We start from the raw sequence: 12,149 nt of genomic DNA, 5'->3' as shown, positions 1-12,149 counted from the left end.
AGGCGGTATATACCTAATTTGCTTATAAATATAATATTACATAGTAAACTACACCTATTGCCAAATTTTAAATCTGATTTTGCAAATAACATCTGTGTACTATTGCAAAAATCTGATATTATAAACGTCATATGAATTGTGCTTGAAAATTTTATTTGAAAATATAAATTATTTGAGTGCATATAAACTAGGAAATAAACATCAGCGCTGATTATCACTTTACCTATACATACAATGAATACTAAAATATTCTACGTAGTTCATATCTAATTCAGTTTGTTAGTGTTTGATTCTATTCTAGTAAAATTTTATTTTGATATTTTTGTTTACATCGAATACAATGTGATTTTATGTGTTGATGAACTAAATGTTTATACTATTATTTTTAAATTTGTTAATTTAATCAATGCAAAATTTTAGAAAAAATTCTAATACTTGAAATATTTGGAAAAAAAAAAAAATTGGCGTTAGGTTCTCTAAACACGCATAAATATTTTGTTGTGCAACAATATTGAATAATTTTTTTAATTTTAGTAAACATTCGGCGACAAGAGAATATCTAATAATACTATTCGTACCTGCTATTGAAAATATGTACATGCATACATACATTATGAGTACATATTTATGGGTTTTATAGTGAGAAGAGTGCGGTGATTCAACTGAAATATTTATTTAGTTAGTAGATTAACATAAACATTTGGCAAGTTAAGAAACACTAATTAAGCAGTAAATAATTTTGTTTTGATTAATGTTCAATTATTTTGTACGTAACAGTAATTTTAATAACGTAAAAAAGATACAACTTAGTTTTAGGTATGTAGGTATGTAGGTACATGTACGCAAATTATAATCTTGTGATAAGAAATGAATATCACTTAAAATTAAAAAAAAAATCATACGATTTTAACGCCGCCATTTAAGCGTCAGTGTGACGATATTTTAATAAAATTTGATCGATTTGGATCAAAGCCAATAGAGGATTCTCCTTTGAATAATAAAAATATGCTTTATATTTAAAAACTATTTTCGAAGTAAGATTATTTCGGAGGCAAAAAAACTCGTCACAGAAAAAGATATCTATGTATGTATGTATGTATGTACATATGTATGTACGTAATATTAAAATAGTTTAAATTATTTCTAGTCTTTTCAGAAATTTTTGATTTTTTTTTATATTATGAATTTGTTATACATGATATATAACATAATAATTCTATATGTATGGATGTGTGTTCATTTAGGTATTTAATTACAGATCACGATATTTTTGCTACATGTTTCATTTTCTAATATTATTAAAGGAAAGTGGCAATAATATTGTCCAGTCGCATTATTATTTTTAAGATCATTATTTTATTTCTGAATTAGTATCATATATACATGTGCATATATATACGTATTGTTAATATATACAGGACAAATTCTGCTTTTCATTTTTTGGAATTTTCAAAATTTTTTAGTGCATTTGTAGATAAGTAGTATTCTGAGGATATTTCGAATAAAACCGGAATTTTCGTTAAAGGCTTACAAAATAATGAATAACAATTTGTAAACGGTGCATAACATTTTTTCATCTCAAACCTACATCCATCTAAAAACATAATAATATTGTTACGATATTTAGTTTACGATAAACATTGGAAATTAATATATAATTAAAATAATTATTATTGCATATTTTCAGGAGAACAAAAACAAAAAATTTAATAGAAATGAATAATTTAAATAAAAATTAAAGTAAATAACTATGAATATAATTTTTTTTGTGAAATTCTCCAAAAATTTTGTATACAATTCTAAATATTAACTTTTAAAAATTAAATAGGTTAAAAAACGATACTGCAAAACCTCAATGATTATGCTTTACCAATATCTACAAGTTTTTATGACCATTTACCACTATGTGGCAAAATTAGGGCAGTCATGAATAAATTATTGAAATTTTTGTACGGTTATGTCATTATAATTATGCAAATTAAATAGCTATATCGTATTTTTTTTTATTTACAAGTAAAAAATAAAAATCAAGTTATTTAATTATTTTCTTGTGGTCTATGATAAAAATTTCCATTTTTATGTGAATGAATTTTACAAGTCTTCTTTCAATTTAATATATCTAGATATGTATAACAATTTGTTTATTTATACATATATTGCTATAGTAAGTAAGTATACTAATACAATTATATAACAGTTATAACGAATTATTTAAAATAGTTAAATTTCATTTAATTTTTATTGGTTGCAAAAAAAATTTAAATAGTTGTGCTTGAATAAGAATAAAAAGAATAATAAGAATAAGAACTAAAAAGAATAAGGTCACTACATAAGAATTAAAAATATATTCAAATATTTTAATCGAAACTAATTTCCGAATGAATAGAAATTTCTTGGAAATTAGTTTTGTGTTATTATAGTGCTCGATGCTCCATACATAAAAGGATAATTTTCAAATGTTATTAACATTACGAGTATATTACTGAAGGGATATTTTAATAACCTTAGGAAATAATTTCCAAGTTTGTCAGTAAAAGAGTTTTAAGTTAAATCTTTTGGGTCAAACCTTCATTCACTCGTAAAGTTTTCGAATCGTAAAATAAATACATAATTACTACTGAAATTTAAAAAAAAAACATTTTTAAAAATAAATCCCTGATCCAGTTTCTATTGTATTTTTAAATAATTATGAATATACTATACATATGTACAGTTTATGTTTGACACCGGCGTGTTTATAAAGTATATACAAAAAAGAAATATACTATAAATATTTTGCATTATTCCATTATTTGTTCATTGGAGTGTAAAAAAAAAATCCTTTCTTATCAATGTGAAAATTGCTTTGTTGGCATATACCACGCACTTAAAAATGGTGTGAAGTGAAGTAGCATAAACGGAGTATTTTTTTTTAGAAATGGGAAATTTTTAATATGGTATATTTATATATATCATATATTTGAGAATGATATATATATATATATGTATATATATGTATATAAAATATGAATATACATATGTATGTAAATGTGAACACATAATGCAAACACCTGTTGATTTACATTGATATGAAAGTTTTAACATCGTTTTTGCTATTTTTGTAAATGGATCAGTTGATATTTTAATATTTTGTATATAGTACATATTGCGGACTAAAGCACACTTGTATGAGTAAAAATCTATGATAAGAAAATAACCGTGAAGCCTTTACGTGACGAATATATGTACATATACGTATGTGTGCTATTATTGTGAAGATTATTGTGAGTTATTTAATAAAATTTTTATTAAAAAATATTATTATTAATTAATATGTCAAATGCTTTATTTGTCAAACATAAAAAATGACTGATTTCAAATATGACTTATTAATTTAGGGATTTTTTGGTATTTGTGCTGTGATTTAAATTGTGAATCTTAATATGGGAACGACATAGTTCTGCGAGACTCTAAAATTTCTTAAATCTATTAAAAATACTTTAATTTACAAAAAAAAAAAACTGGACCATTTTTTAAAATATTATTAAAATTTTATATTGATGGATATGCTATCTTATATGTATACTGTCTAATTGTCAGTAGCAAAAGATATTTTCAGCAGTCGTAACACTATATAGTTTCTGATAAGATAATTTTTAAAATTCTTTAAAATTAATCCTATACATTTAATCTTATATTCTGTAATTACCCAATAGAAATCAATCCGCATTTTAACAGCGTATATTCTTTCTTGTGGAGCTTATACAAACGCACAATTTGTTATTATAGAAAACAGCTGTTTTGAATGTCCCAAAAAATTTTCCCATTAAATAAATTTTGTATATGTTTGTACTTATTTCTTTCTATAATTTAAAATTTATACATAAGTAGTTATTATTCCTATACCAATGTTGGATCCAATACTGAAAAATATTTGAATTTATTTGCATATTCATTAACAATGCTAACATAATGCATAATTTAGAATTAATTACAATTAAATGCAATTACTATCAAATGGAATTTGGAATTCTATAATAAAGTTAATTTAGTTAATTAATTTCACTTATCTTTTTCCCAATTTAATGAAATTGAAAGTATTTTAAGAATAATTAACCTCGCATAGACTTTAATTAACCTCGCATAGACTTGGTTATGTTACCGTTAATTTATAACTTTTACATTGAATTTCCACTAAAGTTGCACATTTGATAATTTTACTGTTTCAACAATAAAAGTATAATGTAATTGAACTTGATGTATAATCATATGTGTGCTTTTCCTGATAAGGATAATCAGAAAATCCTGATAAAATATTTTTGTAAACAAACAAAAATAAAAAATACAATCACAAAAATTATGTCCCAAATAATGGGAAATTTCATTTATTTTCGTATATATTATGGAAATTTATTTATATACAAAAACTGTTATAAAAATATAGGTATATAAGTATGCGTAAAAGCATGTGTATATTATATTTGCGAAATTATAATGTAAAAATTTATTAAAATATCCTTTCATCAATTCAGTTTTGTATAGAATATTGTTAGAATCAGTTTGTGTCATCTTCCCATCGGAATAAGTTTTCTAAACAGTTTATAGACTGTCGCCGTTAGTCTGTGCGTCCTGAATTTTTTTTTTCGCTTTTTCAGTTTTTATTGTTTTATTTTTTTTTTCTCGGTTTAGAATTTTGCCATTTTATACAAGAATTAAATTTAGATTAAAATTTTTAAAGCATTTGATTTTTAATTATGACAATAAAAAACATAATTGTATCAATTAATAAAAACATAATGATTTTAAACAAAAATAAAATTATTTTAAAAAAATTACATTTGAAAATTCACGGTTTCTAAGTATTCCCTTCGGAGGAGGGCGGGCATACTATATAAACATTTTAAAACAGGGTGTGTTATAGTGAAAATTCTTTTTTTTTTATATTATCACTGGGAATCACTTATATTCATATACATACATACATGTATACATATTGGGGCATATATGTATAAACATACTAGTTAATTTTCAAACATTAAATGGATAATCTTGTTACTTTATAAAAATATGGAATGGTTTACAAGAATTCGAAATTTCTTTTGTTCTGTAGAGAAAAGGATAAATGAATTAAGATGCAGTGAGCCAACAGTGAATACACAAGAGAATGAAATAATTAGAGCACAACCAACAGCAACTACTCTTAATGATACGGAAATTCATTTTATTGATACACCAAATAATAATGAAAAAAATTTATTAGAAACTCGTTTAATAAATTCGGCACAAATATTAGAAAATTATTCAGAACTAGAATTTATTGATGCTGAAATACAAGATTATAATTATGAAGATATTGATTGTATTGATGATGAAATAATTGAAAATGAAATTATTATTAAAACTGATATTTCAGAAATAACAAAATGTTTTCGATTATTTGGAAAGAAATCATCACATAAAGAGGATGAACACGATGATTATAATAAGATATTGGAAAAGGTTACTAAGAAAGGAAAACTTTTCAAAGATAAACAATTTCCGGCAACAGAAAAATCATTAAAACATTCTGGTGATGTTGATGCAAAAATAAAATGGTTAAGACCACATGAAATATGTGATGATCCTGAATTTATAGTTGATGGACATGATCGTTTTGATTGTAAACAAGGTGAACTTGGTGATTGTTGGTTATTGGCAGCTGTTGCTAATTTAACTTTACATGAAGATCTTTTTAGAAAAGTTGTACCATCTGATCAAAGTTTTAAAAATAATTATGCTGGTGTATTTCGTTTTTCATTTTGGAGATTTGGTAAATGGGTTGATATTGTTGTTGATGATCGTTTACCAACAAAAAATGGTCATTTAATTTATATGCATTCATCAAATAAAAATGAATTTTGGAGTGCATTATTGGAGAAAGCTTTTGCAAAATTACATGATTCCTATGAAAATTTAAGAGGTGGTAGTGCATGTGAAGCAATGCAAGATTTTACTGGTGGTATAACTGAATGGTATGATTTAAGAGATAATGCAAATATGATGGCACATTTTAAGATAATGTTAAAAGCTTATGAAAAAAAATCAATGATGTGTTGTAGTATTATTGTTGATGATGATTCACAATTGGAAAGTGAAACTGAAGATGGTTTAATACGTGGTCATGCATATTCAATAACAAAAGTTGCTCTTATCGATATTCAAACACCAAATAAAACTGGAAAAATACCAATGATACGTTTACGTAATCCATGGGGTAATGATGTTGAATGGCATGGACAATGGAGTGATCAATCACCAGAATGGCAATTTATACCCGAAAATGTTAAAAAAGAAATTGGTTTAAATTTTGATCATGATGGTGAATTTTGGATGTCATTACAAGATTTTTATCATAATTTTGATTTACTTGATATATGTCATTTAACACCAGATTGGTTAATTGAAGAACCAAATGATGGTGATGATGATGAAGATGATGTTGATAGATTTATTTGGGAGACATCATTAGCTGAAGGTAAATGGATACAAAATGTAACAGCTGGTGGTTGTAGAAATTTTTTGAAAACATTTTGGAGAAATCCACAATTTAAAGTTACATTAGTCGATCCAGATGATGAAGATGATGATGATACATGTTCTGTTTTAATAGCTTTAATGCAAAAGAATAGACGTGCACAAAAACATCTTGGTGTACAATTTTTAACAATTGGTTTTTCAATATATTCATTGGATGAAGCTGATTTAGCTTTTAGAAAACAACCATTAGAATTTTTTAAATATAAAGCTTCAATATGCCGTTCATCTTTTGTTAATTTAAGAGAAGTTACAGGTCGTTTTAAGTTATTACCTGGCGATTATTTAATTGTACCATCAACATATGATCCAAATGAAGAAGCTGAATTTTTAATACGAGTTTATACTGAAAAGAAAAATATTATGAATAAATGTTAAAAATTTATTAAAATTTTAAAAATGCAAGGCGAAACAATTATTTTTCAATTATTTTATAAAAATATTTTCAAAATTTTAAAATAACTAATTAAACCTATTTAAATTTTGAATATTTAATTAAATTTCATTACATATTATTGTAATTGAATAATTAAATTATTATAAATAAGAATAATTTCATTGACCACACTATAAACACAAATTAATACAAAAATTATTGCTAGAATTCGAATGAAAAATATTTTTAAATGTGAATTAATTACCATATTTTTTAAATACTATTGTGATTGTTATTTAATACATTAGCACAGTAATTCACAATAATTACCTAAATGTACATCAAAACGAAATTTACTCTTCCAGTTTTCATAAACAATAGGTTATCATTAAAAAACAAATATTCTTTCATATATGTTTATATATAACAAATTTTATATGTATATAGAATTAAGTGTGTATATGCATGTATATTCAATACAAAACTGAATTTCCATGTGCCTGTATGTAATATAATTATATAAAATGTGTACAACTATATATTATATACAACCAAGATAAAACTGAACTATCATAAACTACTGTGTACATAAATTGTCAAACACTTTTGGATAAGTACAATTATTTTACTTCCTCATACAAATTTTTAAATATTCTACTTCTACACTATAATATGTAAAATAAATATACACTATAAATATGTACAACTGGAATCTATATTATTTATTAATCTAAATATACTAAAATAATATAAAATTGCTTTAACAAAACCATTTACGTGGTGTTTAAGAATTCCATGCATTTATAAAAGAACCAAAAATTAAAATTATAAAAAAATGTTGAAATAATTTAATTAATTTTTCTCCTATAGTATTTTATTAATTTTATAATTTACAAAATTTAATATATATATATATATATTATGTATATACATATTATATGTATATATATATATATTATATATATATATATATATGTATATATATATTATATATATATATATATATATATATATAATATATGTATATATTATTATATATATATATATTATATATATATATATATATATATATTATATGTATATATATATATTATATATATGTATATATATATATATGTATATATATATATATATATAATATATATATATATATATATTATATGTATATATTATATATAATATATGTATATATATATATATATATATATATATATATATATATTATATATAAATACTCGTATATATATATATATATATATATATATACATATATAAGAGTATTTATATATATATATTATATGTATATATATATATATTAATATATATATATATATATATATATGTTTATATATATATATATATAATATATATATATATATGTATTATATGTATATATTATATATAATATATGTATATATATATATATATATATATATATATATATTATATATAAAAACTCGTATATATATATATATATATATATACATATATAAGAGTATTTATATATATAATATATATGTATATATATATATAGTATTTATATATATGATATATATATATATATATATATATATACGAGTATTTATATATATAATAAATTTTAAATAATTTTAATACATACAAAAAAATATTAGTAAATATTTAAACTAAAAGTAAAATTTATATTTTAATATAGAACATTTGCGTTACACCATCCATTCTTATATATTGTAATTGAATTTGACGTATAATGGAACTGTGATAAATTTAGAAAGCTAGCTAGATATATAACATAATTTTTGGAAGCATCTCCTGTCAAAGTCGTCGATAGCTTTATGATGATTTTTTTACAATATTTAGTGAGTATTTTTTTTATATTAAGGCATTTTAATTTTAAAAGAAGACCCCCGTTTCTTTCACTTGAATCGTATTGAATCAATAAACAAATAAAAGTTTTTATAAAGCGCTTCCTTAGGAAATATCATTTTCAACCTACAATAAATAAGAAGAGGATGGTGTTTAATATAAATTTTTGTATTTAAATTTTTATTGCATATTTTTTAAGTATACCTACATAAACTCGTATAAAAATTACTTTTATTATATGTATAACAATATTTTTATAATAAGAAATTAACTTCGACAATTTATTATAAGTGAATTTATCTGCCAAAAATTTTTTATATTAAAATTATAGCTTTTCGATTTTAATAAATTTAGTAATTAAAAATATTATAAATATTCTAGGGTTTTCAAATATTATTTTATGTAATACTTTTCTGGTATAGCCGAAGACGCTTATATGTGTTATTCCAATTTGTTTTCTTATATCACATGTGGGCAAAAAATACAAAGCATATAACGGATTTTTGATTCATATGTGTGTTGAAAATAACCGTGTTCGTCTGTATCACAAATATTATGTATTGAAGAGTGTCTGCAAAAACAAATTACAAAAGTTCAAAGAAAATGCATTTTGCTTGGACAACTTTAGTTGTAAATCATAAGATATGTATGTAAGTATAGTATAACCAACCGGAATTTGGATATATTTTTGTACAATCGAATCTCTAAATGTCGAACTCTCTTTATATTAAAAGTTCTTGCGAAGCGAACAGTAATTTATTTTGCAATATCATTTATTTTTTGAATATTGTGCGCTCGCTATAGAATAAGGGTTTTGTATTATGAGCTTTGTATTTAGAGTATTCGCTATACAGAGATTCAACAAATGAAAATATAAATATTATTATCGTATATGAATTTAAAAAGTTTGAAAAATCAAAATTTAAGGAATTTGATGAAAATTCCTAGAATGTATGAAGTTTTTATTGAATTTTCACAGAAAAAACCAATTTTATAGAAAATATAAAATTAAAAAAAGTTATATTGTAATAGAGATATGTACATATGTATACATATATTTTAATATAACTTTACCAATTTAAAAAAAATGTTCCATTATTAAAATAACTTCAAACCAACTACGTATATATAATATAATTGCTATTTGAAAACAATTTTTAAAAAAAATGCTTTTGATGTAATTTATACAAAAAAACAATGTTTACAAAATTAATTATACAATTTAAATATAATATATAAAAATAAATAAGTAAATTATTTTATAATAAATATATTACGCATTTCGATATAAATAAATTTGTTTCAATCTACTGCGTCTTCTATTTTATAATATTAGGTTACAATTTGTGAAACTAATACTAACCATTAATCAAATCAAGCGAATTGGGTTAAAAAATCTGATTCCATTGCCAAACGGAATTATGAAACGAGGTGAAAAAGATGTTGAACAAGTTTACCTTAAAACATAATCAAACATAAGTGATTGTACTTGTGGTTGGATGAAAAAAAAATGTTGAAATTTGAATTTGGAACCGATAAATTATTCAATATAACCCTGAATAAATGAAATCTGCAACAAACTTTTTATAGCATGTTAGCCGTTATTGAGCAAAAAAAATATCAATGGTAAAATAGGAAAACCTAACCAATTTAAATGGCGCAGGTACCATAATGTAAGGAAATATTTTGAAATAATCTATTTATTTCGTTAATTATAACTCAATTCACAATATTGTGAATTCTTATACCAATTCACAATATATTTTTCAGCATTTTTGCATGAAATATCAAAAAATTAAGTAAGAATAAATCTAATCTCATCATACAACATTGAAAAACTCTTTTTTTCATTGCATTACGTTTTTTGCTGTGCAAGGGTTATCATTGACTATTTCGCATACACTATTGTAAACTGCGGTAAAAAAAATTATTGTGAATTTAAAAATACTTTTAATCAAAATTTGTTTTGACAGTCAAGTTAGAACTTTTATCCTAAATTTATCCGTATTTCTATATTTCAGACACAAACCATAAAAACGATATACGTGCTACACAACAAAAGCAAAAACCACATTATAAAATTTATCAAATTCACAATATTATTTTTTTTACCATAAAATTTAAGGTACTTTAAGTTCTAAGATAAAATACTTCACAGAACAAGGCTTCAAACCCAAAAAAAAGAAATAAAGGTAAAGAAAAATATTTTAAGAAAATTTAAATTACTTTGTTTTTTAAACTTGTTCCCGTTATTTTTGAAATGCAAGAGTGATAATAACTTGATAAAAACAAACGATAAAGTTCGTATTTAGTATATGTATTTAGTATTTGCAATAAATCTCTTCAAAGAAATCAAAAATATTTAAAAAATGAGAGTGCCATCAAAGAGAGAAGAGAGAGATTAGAAATTGTTTAAGTAAGAAATAGATATTTTAAATTTTTCGACGTAGCACATAACACATAACCTACTAAAATGAATTGTCATACAACTTATGGAGCTGAAATTGATATGTGACGACTCTATAAATGCCAAACGTCATATAACCAAAAACTGTCACATAGCATAACATAGTCAACTGTCATATATATGCAAATAATTCATAAAATATATTCTTGCTTCCACACCTTAATCAGAAATTTTCCTTCATATTGATTTTATTGCTTTATTTTTTTTTGCAATTTTTCCACTTACATAATACAAAATATTTGTCCATTGTGAACAAAAATTGATCTACTGTATCCCAACAACAATGTTTTTTTCCTTATTATTTTTTTTATTGATAATTTTCGGTGTGAAAATTATTTTTGATTAAGGCGCTACAAAATCTCACTGATTAACAATAATATAAAATAATTTTTATAGTTGTACTCGTGTTCAAATTATTCTCGTTTCATCCAATTTAAATTATAATAACAATAACAATAAAGCAAAAAATGTCATCTATAATAAAATTATGCACTTTATTTGTATATAAAAAAAAATCATTATCATGTAATTCTTGTTTCAAATAAACTTTCTTTTATTTAAGTATATAAATGCGTTGGAAAATTACTTAATCCACATTAACGGCGAATACAAAAAAAAAACAAGACAATAATGATAATGATGATGACGATATTAATGATGAATTTGGTTCAAGCCAAGTTCAAGTATATAGAAAGAATTACCTCTAAATATTATTTATGTACAATCTTGCCGGAATCAAATGTAGCAATGTACTATTTAGTATACCTACATCATATTATAACATAAATTATATTCTTAATGTGTATATGAGGGTAAATATTTATGTACATTATGTTCTATTCTAATGCACATAATATGTGGGGATGAGGAGGATTGAATTAAAAAAAAAAGTTCATTATAATATTCAAC

The 12,149-nt window shown here is 22.6% G+C and overlaps 1 protein-coding gene across 1 annotated transcript; it reads left to right on the top strand.

The window, feature by feature from the left end:
- The first annotated feature begins 5,046 nt into the window (after nucleotides 1-5,046).
- Nucleotides 5,047-6,938, top strand: LOC129606598 (calpain-A-like). The gene is made up of 2 exons (XM_055516991.1): nucleotides 5,047-5,116; nucleotides 5,393-6,938. The coding sequence occupies exons 1-2, from the start codon at nucleotides 5,047-5,049 to the stop codon at nucleotides 6,928-6,930; spliced, it is 1,608 nt and encodes a 535-aa protein (XP_055372966.1). The 3' UTR covers nucleotides 6,931-6,938.
- Nucleotides 6,939-12,149: the final 5,211 nt, after the last annotated feature.

This window comes from Condylostylus longicornis, unplaced genomic scaffold (genome assembly GCF_029603195.1).
Source record: "Condylostylus longicornis isolate FDR11 unplaced genomic scaffold, ASM2960319v2 ptg000019l, whole genome shotgun sequence".
In the NCBI taxonomy this organism is placed as follows: Eukaryota; Metazoa; Arthropoda; class Insecta; order Diptera; family Dolichopodidae; genus Condylostylus; species Condylostylus longicornis.
This window is presented reverse-complemented; position numbering and strand designations above follow the sequence as displayed.